Source organism: Heptranchias perlo, chromosome 25 (assembly GCF_035084215.1).
Source record: "Heptranchias perlo isolate sHepPer1 chromosome 25, sHepPer1.hap1, whole genome shotgun sequence".
NCBI lineage: Eukaryota > Metazoa > Chordata > Chondrichthyes > Hexanchiformes > Hexanchidae > Heptranchias > Heptranchias perlo.
The window spans coordinates 12,467,133-12,488,214 of record NC_090349.1 but is presented as its reverse complement, the minus strand read 5'-3'; the positions used below and the strand labels follow the sequence as shown (position 1 = coordinate 12,488,214).

Sequence of the window (21,082 nt, the reverse complement as noted above, 5' to 3'; positions counted from 1 at the left end):
AGAAGAGCTAAGCCATAAAAGGGAATGAAATACACATTTACTAATGTAAGGTTAAAAAAGGAGCACAGGAGGTATTCAGAAAGCAAGAATTCAGAAAGAGAAATGTTGAAGAATTGGAGATGTCGGGATTAGCGGTGAATGGATAGACAGACTGAGGGATAGACAGACTGAGGGATTGAGGGAGAGACATACTGAGGGATAGACAGACTGAGGGATTGAGGGAGAGACAGACTGAGGGATTGAGGGAGAGACATACTGAAGGATTGAGGGAGAGACATATTGAGGGATTGAGGGAGAGACAGACTGAGGGATTGAGGGATAGGCAGACTGAGGGATTGAGGGATAGACAGACTGAGGGATTGAGGGAGTGACATACTGAGGGATTGAGGGAGAGACACACTGAGGGATTGAGGGAGAGACACACTGAGGGATTGAGGGAGAGACATACTGAGGGATTAAGGGAGAGACATATTGAGGGATTAAGGGAGAGACATATTGAGGGATTGAGGGAGAGACATACTGAGGGATTGAGGGAGAGACACACTGAGGGATTGAGGGAGAGACACACTGAGGGATTGAGGGAGAGACACACTGAGGGATTGAGGGATAGACAGACTGAAGGATTGAGGGAGAGACACACTGAGGGATTGGAGATTGAGGGATAGATACTCTGAGGGATTGAAGATGGAGGGATATATTCATTCTGGGATTGGATATGAAGAGATAGACACACTAAAGGATTGGCGATGGAGAGATAGATACACTGTTGAATTGGACAGGAAGAGATAGATACATTGAGAGATTGGAGGTGAAGGAATAGACACACTGAGGGATTGGAAATGAAGGAATATACACACTGGGATTGGTGATGGAGAGATAGACACAATGAGGGATTGGAGATGCAGAGATAGACACAATGAGGGATTGGAGATGCAGAGATAGACACAATGAGGGATTGGAGATGCAGAGATAGACACATTGAGGGATTGAAGATGTGGAGATAGCGGGACAGAGTGAGGAATTACAAATTGAGGACAGATATACAATCAGTCTAGATCCATTTCCAAGCTGACCAGACCTGGATAGTAACTTGCTTGAAGGTTATTGCTTGAGTAGAATTTTACAGCCTCAGGCTAACCAAAAATGGGTCTGACTTTCCAGTGGATCTGCATAATTAAAGATGATGATTTTAATTAATCCATGGAGTCCAGTAACAAACATGATGCAAAGATGAAAATACAGCTAAATTATGTTCTTTAAATTAAATAGAATGATAACATCTCAAAAGTAAACATTCTGTCTATGATCATTGAAGAGGTGACTATGTAGAGATAGATTTAGCTAATTCTGACCTGCTCCTGCCCAATGATCTGCCTTGTTTGATTGCTTCTTGAAGACTTCAATGAAGTGTGCTTACAGCTTGGATATTCTATTCTGCTGAGTACAGAAGACTCATTACCATTAAATGTTACTTGGTAAAGGTTGTAATTGTTCAGAATACATCCAACTAAACACATGCGTTTGTTTCAGAAAGAAGTCCTTGCTGGCCAATAACATCGTGGCAATTGTGGCCGCACTAATAATGGGATTCAGCAGGATGGCAAGATCATTCGAGATGATCCTGGTGGGGAGATTCCTGTATGGAATTAACATAGGTGATGGAAATATTTTATTTAAAGAGTAGTGCGTATTGTTTGCAGAGGTTGAAAGAAAATCCTCAAATGTTGGCAATAGAGACAGAAAATCCTGGCTCAACCATTACCTGAAAGTCCCATCTGAAACACGAATGTGCTCAATGACATGAAGGTGAACGACACTTCAATCTTGCTGCCTACTGAAAACTCTGAGCGATCTTGATGTCGTGTTCCTCCGCACATGTGTGCTGTCAGTTATTTAAAGGGACAGGCCACCTTGGACCCTAAAGGCTTAGATTTGAGCAACTTTAATTACAACTCAGGTTTGACCCATGTATCGTGTGACTGTGCAGCACTTGCTAAAAACAGCTGGAAGGGAGGTAGATGTTTCTGGAAATTTGAATGTTAATAAAAAGTCCCAGTGTTCCACCTTACTCGACTGTCTGCCCCTTCTGCCTCTCCCATTCCCAGTGGCACGTTTCAGAAGCTAACAGTTTCAATCCACTGGTGCACAATTCTGCCTGAGAATATCGCACAGAAGGTGTGACTGGATTTGTGATTGAACATCTCTGGGTTTGGCCTCAGTTCTGGAAAGCTTGCACATGAAGAAAAGATGAACGAAATGCTTGTATTCATATAACACCTTGTCACGGAACATCTCAGTGCTTTTCACACTGTGAATCACTTTGCAGTGACTGTTGTTATGTCGGCAAACATAGCAGCCAGTTTGTGCATTTCACAAACACCAATGAGGTGAATGACTGGGTGATCTGCTTTGGTTGTACAGTCCACAACACCTAAAACATCCATGTTTAAAACAGGCATTCGCTTATATCGACCAAAAAATGTGTGGAGCTGGAAACAGCTGGGCAAAAGGTCACTACACAGGAGGAATATGCTTGTAATATGGTAGAGTACTGTAATAGCGCTACCACATTATACCAGATTATAGTGGGCAAATCGCGTTCACATGAACGGACCTCCTATAAGCGGTGGGGACTGTATTAGGAGGAATATTAGCCAAGACACTGGGGGAACTACCTGCTGTTCTTTGAGTAGTGCCATGGGATCTTTAACATCCATCCGATCCATTGGACAACACTTCTGGCAACACTCATTCCCTCCGTGCTGCACTGGAGTGTCAGCCCAGCTGATGTGCTCATGCCCCAACTGGAAGACCATGCAGTGATTCAAATCCCCACCAGGGGGCAGCCACATCTAATTTAAACATCCGAGTCTCAACACTCTTGAAAACTGATCAATGATCCACTCAGGTCAGAAATACAAACACTGAGAAAATGGGTCCTGAAGCATTAACCTCTCACAGCAGCCATATGGGTTGCAGTGAGTCAGGAGCCATAATATACCGCCTCACTGGGGCTGTCGCTGATTCCCAAATCCTAAACCAGATAAGGACAAGAAAAGAGCAGGGGAAGGAGGCATCGAGCTTGAGTTCTTATGTTTTCTTTACTGTGGAAAACTTTAATTATTAACACCTTCACAAGACACAGATGCAGTGGGAAAAAATCTGGGAGACCCCAATCGAAAATTGTTCTGCCTGGTTTAAAACCAGACTGGGTGACAACCAGGGCTGGATCGAGAATTAGGGGCCTCTCCTCACCCCTGGCACAACCCCCTCCTCACCCCTCGCACAACCCCCTCCTCACCCCTCACATAACCCCCTCCTCACCCCTCGCACAACCCCCTCCTCACTCCACACACAACCCCCTCCTCACCCCTCACACAACCCCCTCCTCACCCCTCACATAACCCCCTCCTCACCCCTCACACAACCCCCTCCTCACTCCTCACACAACCCCCTCCTCACCCCTCACACAACCCCCTCCTCACCCCCCACACAACCCCCTCCTCACCCCTCACACAACCCCCTCCTCACCCCTCGCACAACCCCCTCCTCACCCCTCGCACAACCCCCTCCTCACCCCCCACACAACCCCCTCCTCACCCCTCGCACAACCCCCTCCTCACCCCTCGCACAACCCCCTCCTCACCCCTCGCACAACCCCCTCCTCACCCCTCGCACAACCCCCTCCTCACCCCCCACACAACCCCCTCCTCACCCCTCGCACAACCCCCTCCTCACCCCTCGCACAACCCCCTCCTCACCCCTCGCACAACCCCCTCCTCACCCCTCGCACAACCCCCTCCTCACCCCTCGCACAACCCCCTCCTCACCCCTCGCACAACCCCCTCCTCACCCCTCGCACAACCCCCTCCTCACTCCTCACACAACCCCCTCCTCACCCCTCGCACAACCCCCTCCTCACCCCTCGCACAACCCCCTCCTCACCCCTCGCACAACCCCCTCCTCACCCCTCGCACAACCCCCTCCTCACCCCTCGCACAACCCCCTCCTCACCCCTCGCACAACCCCCTCCTCACTCCTCACACAACCCCCTCCTCACTCCTCACACAACCCTCTCCTCACCCCTCGCACAATCCCCTCCTCACTCCACACACAACCCCCTCCTCACCCCTCACACAATCCCCTCCTCACTCCTCACACAACCCCCTCCTCACCCCTCACACAACCCCCTCCTCACCCCTTGCACAACCCCCTCCTCACCCCTCACACAATCCCCTCCTCACTCCTCGCACAACCCCCTCCTCACTCCACACACAACCCCCTCCTCACCCCTCACACAATCCCCTCCTCACTCCTCACACAACCCCCTCCTCACCCCTCACACAACCCCCTCCTCACCCCTTGCACAACCCCCTCCTCATCCCTCGCACAATCCCCTCCTCACTCCTCACACAACCCCCTCCTCACCCCTCACACAACCCCCTCCTCACTCCTCACACAACCCCCTCCTCACCCCTTGCACAACCCCCTCCTCACCCCTGGCACAACCCCCTCCTCACTCCTCACACAACCCCTCCTCATCCCTCGCACAACCCCCTCCTCACTCCTTGCACAACCCCTCCTCATCCCTCGCACAACCCCCTCCTCACTCCTTGCACAACCCCCTCCTCACCCCTTGCACAACCCCCTCCTCACCCCTTGCACAACCCCCTCCTCACTCCTTGCACAACCCCCTCCTCACCCCTTGCACAACCCCCTCCTCACCCCTTGCACAACCCCCTCCTCACTCCTCACACAACCCCTCCTCATCCCTCACACAACCCCCTCCTCATTCCTCGCACAACCCCCTCCTCACTCCACACACAACCCCCTCCTCACCCCTCGCACAATCCCCTCCTCATCCCTCGCACAATCCCCTCCTCATCCCTCACACAATCCTCTCCTCATCCCTCGCACAACCCCCTCCTCACTCCTCACACAACTCTCTCCTCACCCATCCATGAAAACACAAACGTGTAGTAAAATGCATGAAGAAATAGACCCGTAAAATGTTTACACACTGCATTAATAATGAAGCAAATCACATAGATATATATATATATTTATATATTTATAGATATGATTTCACAAGAACATAAGAAATAGGAGCAGGAGTACAGTCCTAGTACAGTCCCCACTGCTTATTGCGGGTGCGTTTGTGTGAACGCGATTTGCCCACTATAATCTGGTATAATGTGGTCGTGCTATTACAGTACTCTACCATATTACAAGCACGTTCCTCCTGTGTAGTGACCTTTTGCCCAGCTGTTTCCAGCTCCACACACTTTTTGGCCAATATAAGCATTTAAAAATATTCTGTTTTGCTATTCTTCCTACCGATGTGAATAATCTCATATTTCCCCACGTTAAACTCCATTTGCCACCTTCTTGCCCACTCACTTAACCTGTCTATCTCCCTTTGTAGCCTCTTTGTGTCCTCCTCACAGCTTACTTTCCCACCTAGCTTTGTATCGTCAGCAAACTTGGATACATTACACTCGGTCCCTTCATCTAAGTCATTAATGTAGATTGTAAATAGCTGAGGCCCCAGCACTGATCCTTGCAGCACCCCACAAATAACAATCTGCCAACCTGAAAATGACCCGTTTATTCCTACTGTCTGTTTTCTGTCCATGCTAATATATTACCCTCAATTCCATGAGCCCTTATCTTGCGTAACAAACTTTCGTGTGACACTTTATCAAATGCCTTTTGAAAATCCAAATATACTACATCCACTGGTTCCCCTTTATCTACCCTGCTAGTTACATCCTCAAAAAACTCTGATAGATTTGTCAAACATGATTTCCCTTTCATAAAATCATGATGACTCTGCCTGATCATATTATGATTTCCTAAATGTCCTGTTACCACATCTTTAATAATGGATTCCAGCATTTTCCTGACGACTGATGTCAGGCTAACTGGCCTGTAGTTCCCTGTTTTCTCTCACCCTCCTTTCTTGAATAGCAGGGTTACATTTGCTACCTTCCAATCCACTGGGATTGTTCTAGAATCTAGGGAATTTTGGAAGATCACAACGAATGTATCCACTATCTCTGCAGCCACCTCTTTTACAATCCTAGCATGTAGACCATCAGGTCCAGGGGATTTAACGGCTTTTAGTCCCATTAATTTCTCCAGTACTTTTCCTTTACTAATATTAATTACTTTAAGTTCCTCACTCTCATGGCAGTAGTTATGGAGCCCCGTTATTTCTGGTATGTTTTTAGTATCTTCTACTGTGAAGACAGATACAAAATATTTGTTTAACGTCTCTGTCACTTCCCCATTATAATTTCTCCTGTCTCAGCCTCTAAGGGACCCACGTTTACTTTCACTACTCTCTTCCTTTTTACATACTTGTAGAAGCTCTTACAATCTGTTTTTATATTTCTTGCTAGCTTACTCTCATATTCTATTTTCTCCCTGTTTATCAATTTTTTGGTCATGCTTTGCTGGTTTCTAAAAATCTCCCAATCCTCAGGCTTACTACTCTTCTTGGCAACATTATAAGCCTTATCTTTTAATCTAATACTATCCTTAGCTTCTTTAGTTAGCCATGGATGGATCACTTTTCCCATGGAGTTTTTATTTCTCAATGGAATGTATATTTGTTGAGAATTATGAAATATTTTTTTAAATGTTCACCATTGCTTATCTACCATCATATCTTTTAATCTAATTTCCCAATCAACCGTAGACAATTTGCCCCTCATAACTATGTAATTGGCTTTGTTTAAGCTTAAGACTCTAGTTTCAGACTTAAGTACGTCACTCTCGCACTCAATATGAAATTCTATCATATTATGATCACTCTTCCCCAGAGGATCCTTTACTATGAGATTACTAATTATCCCTGTCTCATTACACAAGACAAGATCTAAAATAGCTTGTCCCCTGGTTGTTTCCTTGATGTATTATTCTCGGAAACTGTCTCGAATGCATTCCATGAACTTGTCCTCCAAACTACTTTTGCCAATTTAATTTGCCCAGTCTATAAGAAGATTAAAGTCCCCCAGGCTTATTGCATTACCTTAGTTACAAGCTCCTCTTAGCTTAACAAGAAATAAGCTCCTCTTATTTCATGATTAATACCCTGTCTAACAGTGCAACTACTGTTAGGGGGCCACCCCACCTCCCTTTTCCATTTTGTTTGTCTTTTTGAAAAGTCAAGTACCCTGGAATATTTAGTTCCCAACCTTAGTCACCTTGCAATCACGTCTCAGTAATGGCTACTAGATCAAACCCATTTATCTCTATTTGTGCCATTAATTTGTCTATGTTATTCTGAATGCTTCGAGCATTAAGATAAAGCGCCTTTAATTTTAACTTTTTACTATTTTTTCCTGCTTTAACCTTATTCACTGATGCACTATTACCATTAAACTCTCTGTCCCTTCCTGACACACTCTGCTTATCTTTGCCCAAATTGCTACACTACTCTACGGCCTTGATTTTTCTCTTTAGATTTATAAATTTACGCGTTCATATATACTATGCTTAAATGAAACAGATAATTTTACGGAGGGTGCCATATTTGGCTGAGCACAGGCCTCCTGGGACCATGCATTAATCCGCCCTGATAGCGACCCTACCATGCAGTGGTAGGATGCAGCTTTACATCCTTGATACTCTGTACGGTAACTGTGCTGCCGTGGGGAGATGCCCAGTGGATGCCGGGCACTCTCTTGCGGTAAGGGAGGGACAGACACCCTGTTTGCGCTCTCCCACGTTCTAGTGGCAGCTTTCACAGCAGTGTTGGAGGACACTGGGGAACCAGGAAGAGGAGAAAATATCTTTCTAAACAAAGGGACCTGCTCACAAAATCACAAAGGTGTTTGGGGTAGATTTTGAACATTGCACCCGGGCATAAAACTGGGCGTTGTGGTCGGATGCCCGTTATAGAAATCACCCGAATTTCATTTCCACTGAGGGCATGAAATTCCAGTGATTAGACGGTTTCTCTAACGGGCAGCTGATCCACAACGCCAAGTTTTACACCCAGGCAGCGTTGAAAATCTACCCCAGTTTATCACAAACGAAGCTTGACCGTATTTAATTTCTCTTAAAGCCTTAAACACGAGTGAGCCAGCGGTATTAGTTCTAGCTATTGCCCGCAAGAGCTGAACCTAAACTGTATCACTGCACCAGCTCTCATCATTGTTACTGATGCACATTTTCTATCCTGTTTCTATTTTAAAAGGCATTGGCTTGGTGGCTCACGGCTTGTACCTCGGGGAAATAGCACCGAAGGAACTGCGAGGTGCTGTGTGTCTGACTCGTGCTGTATTTGTTGCCTTTGGGAAATGGATGGGGCTGGTGGTTGGACTCAGGTAAACCTTGAACCATGAGCATAGTTTAAACTAACTAACCAACTGCAGACACTGTGGGTGACTTGTCACTGATACTTGCAGCTCAGGCAATACGGGCCCTTGATCATGGTCTGGACACGAGATACTCACCATTGGCCGGGATTGAAGTCTTTGTGTGTCCCCTTGCTATGGTACATACTTGGCTCATAAAGAGCAGGGTAAGACAGCCTCTGGCCGATATGTGTAACTGTTGTTGCAGCAGAGTGCATAAACTACAATCATTCAGCTTTATCTAGTGGAAGAACATGTTTACAGTTTCACTGGAAATATTTACAGATGGATTTATAATGCTGCCACACTCAACAGCCAGATGAATTTATGCCTTAACATTCCTAAATAGAGAGTTCTAGGACTCCTTGATCTCTTGATTAATACTTTCAAGGTTTTAATCAGCCACAGAAACAGGCCATTCAGCCCATCAAGTAAATGCTAGTATTTTTTTCCACGAGTCACCTAACTCTCCTGCTTGCTCCTTCAATTACTTTAATATTCCTCTTTTTCAAGCAACTATCTAATTGCTGCTGCTTTCTGCTTGGACTCTATTCTCTGCTGGACTGTCCCTATTCCAGTACCTGGTCTCCTTCTACAGGCTCAGTTTTCTGCTCCTCCACTGGGAATTTTTCACTCAATGCTTTGATCTGGTTCCTATCCTGATCTGGATTTTGCTCCCTTGCTGCTCAATGATCTCTTCTTTGCTGCTCTCTGCATGCTTCCTGTGGCTGCTGATTCCAGTCTTCCTTCAGAACTTAGAGGTTATAACTATCAGGAAAAGCTGAACAGGCTGGGGCTCTTTTTTCTATAAAAGAGAAGACTGAGGGGTGACCTAATGGAGGTCTTTAAAATTACAAAGGGATTTAATAATGTAGACATAGAGAAGATGTTTGCACTTGTGGGGGAGACCAAAACTAGAGGCCATAAATATAAGATAGTCACCAATAAATCCAATAGGGAATTCAGGAGAAACTTCTTTACCCAGAGAATGGTTAGAATGTGGAATTCGCTACCACAAGGAGTAATTGCAAATGGTATGTTGGCCTTTATTGCAAGGGGGTTGGAGTTGAAGAGTAAGGAAGTCTTGCTGCAATTGTACAGGGCCTTGGTGAGACCACACTTGGAGTACTGTGTACAGTTTTGGTCTCCTTACCTAAGGAAGGATATATTTGCCTTAGAGGCGGTGCAACGTAGGTTCACTAGATTGATTCCTGGGACGAGAGGGTTGTCCTGTGAGGAGAGATTGAGTAGAATGGGCCTATATTCTCTGGAGTTTAGAAGAATGAGAGGTGATCTCATTGGAACTGGGATTCTGAGAGGGCTTGACAGGGTAGATGCTGAGAGGCTGTTTCCCCTGGCTGGAGAGTCTAGTATTAGGGGATAAGGATAAGGGGGTCGGCCATTTAGGACTGAGATGAGAAGAAATTTATTCACTCAGAGGGTTGTGAATCTTTGGGATTATCTACACCAGAGGACTGTGGAGACTCAGTCATTGAGTATATTCAAGAATGAGATCAATAGATTTTTGGACTCTAAGGGAATCAAGGGATATGGGGATTTGGCGGGAAAGTGGAGTTGAGGTCGAAGATCAGCCATAGTCTTATTGAATGGCGGAGCAGGCTTGAGGGGCCGTATGGCCTACTCCTGCTTCTATTTCTTATGTTCTTATGTTAAGGCGAATAGCATAGATGCATTTAAGGGGCAGCTAAATAAACACATGAGGGAGAAAGGAATAGAAGGATATGCTGATAGAGTTAGACGAAGTAGGGAGGGAGGAGGCTCAAGTGGAGTATAAACACCGGCATGGACCTGTTGGGCCAAATGACCTCTCTCTGTGCTGTACATTCTATGTAATTCTATGTAATTTAAATCCTACATGGCCTTGCCTTTCTCTACCTCTCCAACCTCCACCAGTTCGACAACCCCACCCCCACCCCGCCCCACAGAACTCGTTGTTCATCCAACCGTGGCCTCTGCTGCATCAAGAGTGATTCCTGAAATTCAACTGCCAAAAAGAATCTCATAAAGGAATCCATGAGGCACGTTTCATAAGCTGTGGATATCTGCACTTGGCTCAGTGGGTAGCCTTCTTGCCTATGAGTCAGAAGGTTGCGGGCTCAAGTTTCACTCAGAGACTTGAGCACAAAATCTAGGGCTGGCACTTCTATGCAGTACTGGGAGAGCTGCACTATTAGAGGTGCTGTCTTTTGGATGAGATGTTAAACTGAGGCCCTGTCTGCCCTGTCAGGTCCTTACCTAATCCTGTTGTGTGCTCCTCTTTATTCTTCCCCAGGCAAATTCTAGGTAATGAAAGTACCTGGCATTTATTGCTGGCCTTTAGTGGCCTGCCTGCCCTGATTCAGCTCGTCTTTCTGCCCTGGTTTCCAGAGAGCCCCAGATACCTACTCATGGACAAAGGAAACAGGGCTCTGTGCGTAGACGGTAAGTGAAAACACAGGTCAGTTCCCCATTGGATATATTCTATTCAAAGGTGGGCAATACAAATAAAGCAGCAGTTTGTTGTTTTATGTGCAATTCACTGAACCTCACCTGTGTTTAACTGTATTACTTGTGCTGGAGTCATATTACAAATGGAGACTATCTGGTAGCTACCAATGTAGACTAATGTTCAGATAAAGAAGGGTTAGAGGAGTAATGATGTCATGCATGTGTTGGGTCTATTTGTTGTATAAATTTCTTGGACTGAAGTTCTGGAGCATTCATACAAAGTGGGGGGTGGGGAGAGTAATTTTGACATTTGGCGATAGTGTAAACCAGGTGATATCGGATTGGCCGTCCATTTCACATCTCTCTTGTTGAAGTCAACAGAAGTGAAAATGGGGAGAGATGTAGAACGGGGGGCTGATCCGATATTGGTCTCTTTACACTATCGCCCAAAGTCCAAATGACCCTCATGAAGTGATGAGCAGATGTTAAGTGCTGTACACTTTGCAACATATTTTCCTGAAGAAAGAGCTATTTTCCCTTACATTGTAGACAATAATGTACGCAAAGCAAGGTGGCAGGTGTGCAGAATTTTGCTGCTGGAGTTTCTGTGTAATGTAATGTGTTAGTGGGAATGAAGGCGGATTGGTTAATCACAACACGCCAGGAATCTACTGCTCTTCACACTTTTCAAGCAGTTGAATTGCCTCTTCACTAGAATTAATGACAATTATTGCAGGATGTTCACTTCCTTCTGGATAGTGTGCTTGAAATACAGGCTGAAGTTTATAGACCCAAGGGAGGGAGGAGGCGAGGGGGAGGGGCAGTCCATGAACTTACACCAGACTCAAAATCTATGGCAGCAGGTCGCCAACCAGGTCAACTTGGGCTCAACCACTACAGGGAGATAGGAGGGAGTTCAAAAGAAGTTTCAAAACTAGAAAAAGAACACCAAGGTATGGCAACTATGCACGATGGGCCAAATAGCCTCCTTCTGTCCTATGGGATTCTACAATTCAAGTCCATAATGAACCTGCTCCCCCAACTATATGCATTTCAGCAAGGACCATCAACTGTAAGAGGTAAGGTTATATCACATGCTCACTTTCTCAAGGGCACCATTGAGTGTATTTACATAACCAAAAGAGGGACATGATTCTAACAATGTCTCAAAGGTTTGCAATCACCACCAGAAAATAATGCACATCACTGCACACTTTGTGATGGCATAACCATCTTAATATGGAGCTGCTTTTAAATCTGACTTATTAAAGGTATCAGTAAAATAAAAGCAACACATACATAGTAAAATTAATGGTGCAATGCCATATGGAACATTGGCCTCTCGTTTGGTTCACACTGTCCTTCTGTGCCTTGCTCCTGGTTCTCTCCATTTGAATGGTGAGATCTCTGTCCATTGTGTAGCGTATGGCATATTGTTACACTTCTGGCTACCTTCATTGGTGCTCATTGTAAAAGTGTTCTCCATCCCCTTCCCCCCAGACCAGTCCAAGCACCTGAAACATTACTTTAGCACCTGGAATGTTTGAGAATTTCGGTTTGTGTAGGTGCATTGTTGTATCTGATCTCAGCTGGGGTAGAGTAGTTGTGCCATTGTAGTTACGCCATACAGCCCATATCTCCATGGTACCAGCCTTCCATCTTTTATTCTCCTTTGAAGAGCTGTGTGACCTTTGACTGTGTATTCCTACGAAGTGTGCAGTGATGTGCATTATTTTCTGGTGGTGATTGCAAACCTTTTAGACATTGTTAGAATAATGTCCCTCTTTTGGTTATGTGAATACACTCAATGGTGCCCTTGAGAAAGTGAGCAGTGTGATATAACCTTACCTCTTACAGTTGATGATCCTTGCTGAAATGCATATAGTTGGGGGAGCAGGTGCATTATGGACTGGAATCATAGAATCCTACAAGACAGAAGGAGGCCATTCGGCCCATTGTGCCTGTGCCGGCTCTTTTAAAAAGCTAGAAAGACTAGTGGATGGCAAAGTGACTGACGTTTACAAGTGAGCTTAAGGACTCTGCAATATAAAAGTTGAGAGCAGTGGTGCCCTTCACTGCCATGCAAAAATACAAACACTTTTGTCTATGATGTATAATGATCTGATAGATTGTTTATTTTACACTCTCCAAAGTCAAGGAAATCACATGGGGGCATGTGATATAGTCAGTAAGGTGAATACAGTGAAACCTGGGCTTGCTACAATTACCAAGATATTGAGTAGGTAAAGGCACACTCCAGTGCGTAGGGAGTTAGAGTCCGCTTATAGAAGCAGTCTTTGGCCCAGGAAGACATCTGAGGTAAAAGTCTCAAAAGCGTATCAGTGCAATGTGGATGGTCAACTGCCCCTGCAGGACATTATAGACCTAACAACACACCCAAGTTACAGGTAGGCGGAACCCCCTCATACTTTGCTCCTCTTTCAGGTCCAGGGATCTGCATTGTTGTGGTAGACCCCCTGTCTGGGGGAGTTTTCTGCACCAGTGGTGCCACTCCCACGTCCTTGCCTTGACCTCCTGCTGCACTATGATATAACATACAATAGCTGCTGTATTTGGGCAGTAGGGGTGATACCATAGCCACACAGTTTATTACAATCCGTGCTTTGTTCAAACACTGAGATTTTGCCCCTCTTTCATACAACTAACCCAGAAGGTCTGTTTGTGAGTAATGAACTCAATTTTCATTGTTATCTGCCCCATGTAAAATTAAGCAAGTTTTTCTTCATTGCCTTTTAACAAAGACTTTCTGGGTTTCTGAGAGGGTCGGTAACCAGAGGACACAGATTTAAGATAATTGGCAAAAGAACCAGAGGGGAGATGAGGAGAATTGTTTTACGCAGCAAGTTGTTATGATCTGAAATGCACTGCCTGACAGGGTGGTGGAAGCAGATTCAATAGTAACTTTCAAAAGGGAATTGGATAGATACTTAAAAGCAAAAAAAGTTGCAGGCTATAAGGAAAGAGCAGGGGTGTGGGACTAATTGGATAGCTCTTTCAAAGAGCCAGCACAGGCATGATGGGCCAAATGGCCTCCTTCTATGCTGTATGATTCTATGATTGATTCCATGATCTTCCATTAATATGTTTTAGCTTGGAACAAGTTGTCAAGTAGAGTTAACAGATGAGAAATCTATTACTGTACCTGACCTCTGTTGCTCCATTGTTCACTCTCACCTACTTTTTCATCAGACTTTGTAAACAATGGGAAATATGGTCCTAAATCAGTAAAACTTCCCACCTAAAATACCCTTCCTACAGTGTACAGTTTGTCACGCCTATTTCCAGGGTTTCATCTCATTGCTGGATTATTACATCCATTAGCTACTTCTGTGAGAAGAGTCAGTGGATCTGGGGCTGGATTTTCCCCCGCCTGAAGTCCTACCCTCCACCCTCCACCAGCTGTGAATCCACCCCAGTGGAATATCCAGCCCTTGAACTCTATATTTAACCATAAGGGATTATTCCGAACCATTACCATTACTTTTTGATTAATGGGCCCTTATATTCCACTGGTATATTTTTTCTTTGTGGCATGGAACTGTAAAGCCTTAGCATAACTTGTGTAGACTGACACAGGCTACTGTAGACGTCTTTATTGTGTATATAACCCCAACATTATATCGCTTTTTTAATTGCTTTGCTGCATTGTCTGGTCATTAAAAGGGACGTATGTCCCATTGCTCCCAATGCCCTTTGCGAGTCTCTCAGTGCTAATTCATTTCCACTGAATAATTATTTCCCACATTTTTTTTTACCTGTGGGTAGTACTTTATATTTACACATGCATTTGCCATGTGTCTGCCCAAACTGCATAAACACCAAGGTCATTATTAACTATAGTAATCGCTAAAACACAGTGCATGTGGACTCCTCTCCCTGGTTGTATTCCTACTGATAACCGCCCTTTTCGAACAATTACCTAACCAACTCATTATTCAACGTTCAAACTGCCTTCTTCCAATTCATTGTCTTCATGGTTTCTCTTCCTCAAAGCATTACGAAGACTGTGGGGTTCGGGCGATTTCACTGAGGAGGTTGGAGACATGATGGCAGAACGGGCACAGATGCAGGGAGAAAGCAAAAAGAGCCTTTTACAGCTGTTCAGAGACCAAACGGTCCGATGTCAGTTCTTAACAGCAGTGGCCATCAGTGCGGGCATGCAACTAAGTGGCATCAATATTGTAAGTATCATTTCAGTTTCAAGTGCTTTTCATCTATGCAACAGTTCCATTCCCATTCAGTTCTGCTCAGATAGGAATTGGTGACCAGGAAGCTGTCAATACACCTAACATGTAGAATACTTCATGATGAATTGCTGTCAAACATTAATTTTATTCAATGTTGCACAACAGAAGGTACAGTTTTAGTTTCAAAGCTGCGAAAAGGGTTCAGCATTCTGAAGCAGAGCACCACACAAAGGGAGCCCATCACTCCCTGTAGCAAGAGTTACAGTAGGACTCCCACTGCAGCAGTTTAAGGAGGGGGGAGGCGCAATTACAGGGGGTAGAAGCACCTTAATGATCTGAAACAAAATCAAACAGAGGAAAAGTGGCAACACTATGGTACAGAGTATGGCATTGCGATATGCTATGCCATGGTGGGGGGAGATAGAACACAAATCAGTGCCCATGATTTACCGTGCACTGACTTCCTGATCTCACCATGGGCAGGGGCTTTCCTACAGAAAGGACAGAAAAATCGATGGGGATGGGCAGTCCTCTCTTGCACTACTGAGTGGCTGATTTCAGAGTGGCACTGACAGGGACTGCTACAGTTCAGGCTCTTTTCCGATATCTTTTCTGGTGTTTACAGCTTGATGGCAGCTCCCATAAGCAGAACACGGGTTGAAACCTGTGTCATTATTTTCTGCCAAGTGTAGATCATTGTAGCCCAGGTCTAACAATTAACTCCAAATGTGGTAAGGCATTATCTGCTCCATCACCAAGACTGCCCACTTCTACCTCCATAACATTGTCAGTCTCCACTGCTGCCTCAGCTCATCTGCTGCTGAAGCCTTCATCTATGCCTTTATTACCTCCAGACTTGACTATTCCAATGCTCCTCTGGCCGGCCTCCCATCTTCCACCCTCCATAAACTTGAGCTCATCCAAAACTCTGCTGCCCGTATCCTAACTGCACCAAATCTCGTTCACCCATTACCCCTGTGCTCGCTGACCTACATTGGCTCCCAGTCTGGGAATGCATCGATTTTAAAATTCTCATCCTTATTTTCAAATCTCTCCATGGCCTTATCTATGTAATCTCCTCCAGTCCTACAACCTTCCGAGATCACTGCGCTCCTTCAATTCTTATCTCTTGCGCATCCCCACTTTAATCGCTGCGCCACTGGTGGCCGTGCCTTCAGCTGCCTAGGCCCTAAGCTCTGGAATTAAACAGAATTAAACCTCTCCGCCTCTCTCCCTCTCTCTCCTCCTTTAAACCTATCTCTTTGGCCAAGCTTTTGGTCACCTTATGTGGCTTGGTGTTAAATTTTATTTGAAAATGCCCCTGTGAAGCGTCTTGGGATGTTAAAGGCGTTATATAAATGCAAGTTGTTGTTTTTGTAGGTGTCAAAACAACAATGATGTTTTCCCCATGACAATAACACTAATCCTAAACCACGCTTAACAATAGAACGACATTGGCTTATTGTTCTTGGAACAAAGGGCCATCCGCACATAGCAGTTAATTCACCACTGCTCGAGCAGCTCCCCCTCCCCCACCCCTTTTGCTACATCAGTTGCAAAAAAACGCCCTCCTCTGTGTGACTGACCACAAAATAATCCTTCTCCTAAAGATAATCTAAATTTGCATTCATGCTCGAAGAAAACTCTGAGCTTCTATTCATTGATACGGAACTCCCTGTCTAATTATCAATCCAGGAGACAAGATGATTCGCTGTGATTGAATTGTTGATTCTGTTTGGATCAAGGCTGAGACATTTAGTATTCGTGAAGCTCTTATTATCATGGGGCAGCAAGGATTGCCAATGAAGATGGATGCACTCAACTGCCAGGAAATGGAGACACACCCCTGCTTCCACAGTGGGAGGGTTTGGATGCAGACGCTAATCCACCACCAGGGATCGGGTGTAGACATCCTGGGCCGGTTACCCCACTGAGACTGGTTGAGAACAATCCCTGGCCCTCCAGGGAGCTGGATACCGACCTCACTGCTTGACCACCAGAGAATCCGGTCCAAACCCGTGAGTAGCTCACCAAGGAAGTGGTCACCTTAGATTGACCACCAGACCACCAAAGAATCGGACACTGAACACGGCCACTTTTGACCCCCCCCAAGCCCACAGGACCTTTAGAGATAACAGCGTAAATATTCATTGGCAATGGGAAAATATTCATTTTCAATGGAAGTGAAAACCAGGTGGTTTCAGTGATGGGCAGCCGATATGCATCGCCAGTTTTACACCTGGGCAGCAAGTTGAAAATCTAACCAATATGTATATTTTCGTTTAAAGAGAGGATTATAAAGAACTATGAAAGCTAAATTTTATTTAAAAGATAAGGTTTCTGAACAAAGTTTGCTCATTGATCTTCCTGTTTTCCAGATCTATTTTTATGCTTCCGATGTTTATCAACAGTTGGGAATTCCCAAGGATAAGATCCCGTATGTGGGAATAGGAGCAAGTGGAATTGAAGTGTTGACTTCAGTGATATGTGTAAGTACAGCATGGAGCAGATCACAGCTCAGTGAGAAACAAAAGCCAAAGAGAAACTCTTTATATCCCTAGACTCCACATTAAGAGGAAACTCCTAATAGTATGTTCACTAGGGAGGAGGGAGATTTTCCCCCACTTCCTCTGCCTGTGTACAAGTTGGGCGGAGAGCAGCCGAAGTGGGCTCCACCTGTAGGGACCTGAACCCACCCGCATTAGTAGGTTGAGGTGATTACCACGGCCTTGAAGTTCCGCTGGCACAGGAATGCCCCTTGGAAGGGGCATGTGCCCAATAGCATGTGAGGAAAGGAGACCAGGCCTGCTGCAGCGATCGTGGCTGTAAGTTTTGGGGCCCTCCGCCTGCTGTCTGAAAACAGCAGCCTAAAGGCCTCAAATCCCAATGAACCCCCTTGTCTGGGGCTATGGAAAAAAAAATATCATTTACCTTTATAGGGGGAGGAGGAGGTTGCTGGAAGTCCCTCCTCAGATCCTTCAATCCGAGGGGCTTGTGTAACCTCAAAGGCCCAATTTCCGCAAGCTGCTGTCTGGGCCTCTGCCAGGCAGAGACTCAGCAAGATGACGTGGGAAGCACCTCTTTCTGGCGAATACCCAAGGCACTGAAGCCTACCAGCAATTTAAAAATGAGCTGATCTCGATTACTTCAGTGGGGCCATAGAGAAGGTTGGTGGCCTCTGCTCTGCTGCATTTACATGCATTGGCGGACCACGGTCTCCAGTTGCTACGTGAAGAATGATCCCTCGGGTGCTGGAGGCTGTCTGTCATGGTAGGACCAACCATACCCTGGCATGAGTCAGCACCCTCAGAGAGGGAAGGATAGAGCTGAGAGTGGGGGGGGGGGGCTGGAAATAAAGAACCAAGATTAAAAATAAATTGGCCTCAAGTGATCCACTACAGTAATACTGAAAACTAAAAATCTCACACTAATGAGAAACTCATGAAATGCTCAGAATTCACACACTGTGAGTGATTAATGGACCTTTTGAAGAGAATCAGAATTGATTGCTCTGGTTTAGAAGATCTTGGGTTGAAGCTTAATCTCTTAAAAAATTCCATTGAACAGGGATTCATCATTGAACGAGCTGGAAGGAAGGCTTTGCTCTGGAGAGGGTATTGCTTCATGGCATTGTGGATAGCACTTCTGATCATTACACTCGCTCTGCAGGTAAGTTCTATAGAGTGTGGGTTCAACATCTGTAAATATGATCACTTACAGGTAAAGATTCCATTGTGCTAAACCTGGTGGGCGTCGGGGGAGCATATCGAGAAACGATTAACTTTAATGGGTCCATGACCTTGGGCTGGGAGTGGACGATATTCTGGTCTGTGCTCCCAGCCCATCTTTGCAGCCAATTCTTTACCCATCAAGTGCAGTAATTCTTAGGCCACGAATAACAATGTAATTATTAATTCCTCTTATCTTCACAAGAGTTACAGTAAGAGTCACAGTGGGGTCTTGAAGTATAAGTGTACAGAAGATGATTGTACGGTGGGTTCGTGACTGATCCTGGGACTGACGATGACAGGGGAGATCAGTCGCTTCATTAGGGCTTTTGTAAGATTGATGAGATATTGGGCCAGATTTTCCTCATTGCGTTTGGCATAAAGTATCGCCTGGACGCAGCAGATAGGTGAATGCTTTATTTAGCTTGATCTCCCCCTCTAGTCTCAAACCTAGACCACTTGCCATATTGGTTTAAATCTTCCCCACTGCTCTATTTACCATCTCTGCAACGACATTGGTGCCATTTTGGTTCAGATGAAGGCTGTCCCTTCTAGGTAGTCTTCCCTTCTTCCAGAATCCACTTCAGTGCCCTAAGAATGGCTAGGTCAATTGAAAATTTCAAAACTGAAATTGCTAGGTTTTTGTTAGGTAAGGGTATTAAGGGAAATGGAGCAAAGTCGGATAAATGGAGTTAAGATACGGATCAGCCATGATCTAATTGAATGGCAGAACAGGCTCGAGGGGCTGAATGGCCTCTTCCTGTTCCTATGAATCTGAGCCCTTCCCTCCTGCACCAGCTTGCAGCCACACGTTGACCTCGCTAATGTTCCTCTCTTTAACCTGTGAAGCGTACGGTACAGGAAGCGATCCGGAGATCATACCCTTCGAGGTCTCATTTTTCAATCCACTGCCTAACTCCTCAAACACTCTCTGCCACACCTCAACCATACTTCTATCTACATCATTGGTTCTGACATGGACCCCCAATTTTGGTTGCTCTCCCTCTCTCCTCAGAAGTCTTTCCACTCATTCTGAGATTTCCTTCAACCTAGCACCAGGGTTGGCAACATACCATTTGGGACTCCCAGTCACAACTGCAAAAAAGGCTGTCCATTCCCCTCACTATCCCTGTAGTCTACCTGCCTCTCACCCTGTACCCCCCCCCCCCCACTCCCTCCTTGCTCCATGGTGCCACAGTGTTGCTCGGAAACAGCATTCTCCGAGTCACTGTCACAGCCTATCTCAATACTATGAGGGGGGGGGTGGAATTTTCTGCTGGGTTTTCGAGATCTCACACCACAACCAAGAGATCAGTGGAAACCTTGGTATAAATGGTTGTTTCTTCGGGGTTTCTACTGACCTTCCGCCAAAGTTACAGCAGGAGATCGGGAGAAGCCCTGCAGAAATTCCAGGCGCATACCTTTAAAGACCTTAGTTAGAGCACTGTGTGCAGTATTGGGCTCTACACCATAGAAGGGATATTGAGGCTATAAATTCGCTAGGATGCTGCCTGGTATAAGGAAATACAAATATGAAGAAAGACTTGAAAAATTGGGTCTTTTTTCCTTAGAATAGCCCAGATTACGGGGCGATATGATAGAAGTGTTTAAAATTATGCAAGAATGGGATAGGATAGAAAGAAGCAGGGTGTTTCTAGTGGTTGAGGGTCCAGAATGAAGATTAAATGTAAGAGATTTTTAAAAAAAAGGGCATGAGAACTTCTTCGTACAGAATTGTGAGGCTGTGAAATTCACTTCCAGGGTTAGTGGTTGAGGCAGAAACAACTTTAGATTGGATAGGTGGATGAAGGAAAAGGGGTTGATGGATTATGGGAATAGGATGGGTAAATGTGATTAGAACTATATGCTGGCATGGAGGGTAAATGCCGACATGGACTGGTTGGGCCGAATGGCCTGTTTCCCTATTGTAACTTCTGTGCACATGTATTCCTTTATTGGTTGGTTCCAGTAACTTAGAGGTTCCCTGCACTAGTGGGGCCCATCTCCCTCTGCTGCCCCTATGGATGGTCATCCACTTCTCTCTATCTACGCTATCCCTGAACTGTCCAGCGCTGCCTTTTGGGTAGCCACATTCTGGAGAGTGCGACCCAGAAACCACCCCCCATCCTCTCTGATGCTGCGGAGTGTGGCCAATTGTTGCTCGAGCGCAGAGATCCAGACAATCAGTTTTCCTACACTCAGTGCAAACTTGTTGCCCCTGGATACATTGAGTATCCACGATGGCCCGTATATCACACTCTGCAAACATCACAAGGGTTCCCTGCACTCCATCCCTCTGTGTCTAATGTAAAAATACAGTCTTATCCTGAAC

At 45.4% G+C, this 21,082-nt stretch overlaps 1 protein-coding gene across 1 annotated transcript in view; it reads left to right on the top strand.

The window, feature by feature from the left end:
• Nucleotides 1–21,082, top strand: part of LOC137342027 (solute carrier family 2, facilitated glucose transporter member 11-like) — a 54,691-nt gene that overhangs the window by 27,237 nt on the left and 6,372 nt on the right. The window contains exons 4-9 of the mRNA XM_068005632.1: nucleotides 1,531–1,655; nucleotides 8,207–8,336; nucleotides 10,660–10,808; nucleotides 14,829–15,016; nucleotides 17,401–17,511; nucleotides 18,590–18,691. Of these exons, the coding sequence (XP_067861733.1) occupies nucleotides 1,531–1,655; nucleotides 8,207–8,336; nucleotides 10,660–10,808; nucleotides 14,829–15,016; nucleotides 17,401–17,511; nucleotides 18,590–18,691 (805 nt within the window). The remainder of the gene's footprint in view (nucleotides 1–1,530; nucleotides 1,656–8,206; nucleotides 8,337–10,659; nucleotides 10,809–14,828; nucleotides 15,017–17,400; nucleotides 17,512–18,589; nucleotides 18,692–21,082) is intronic.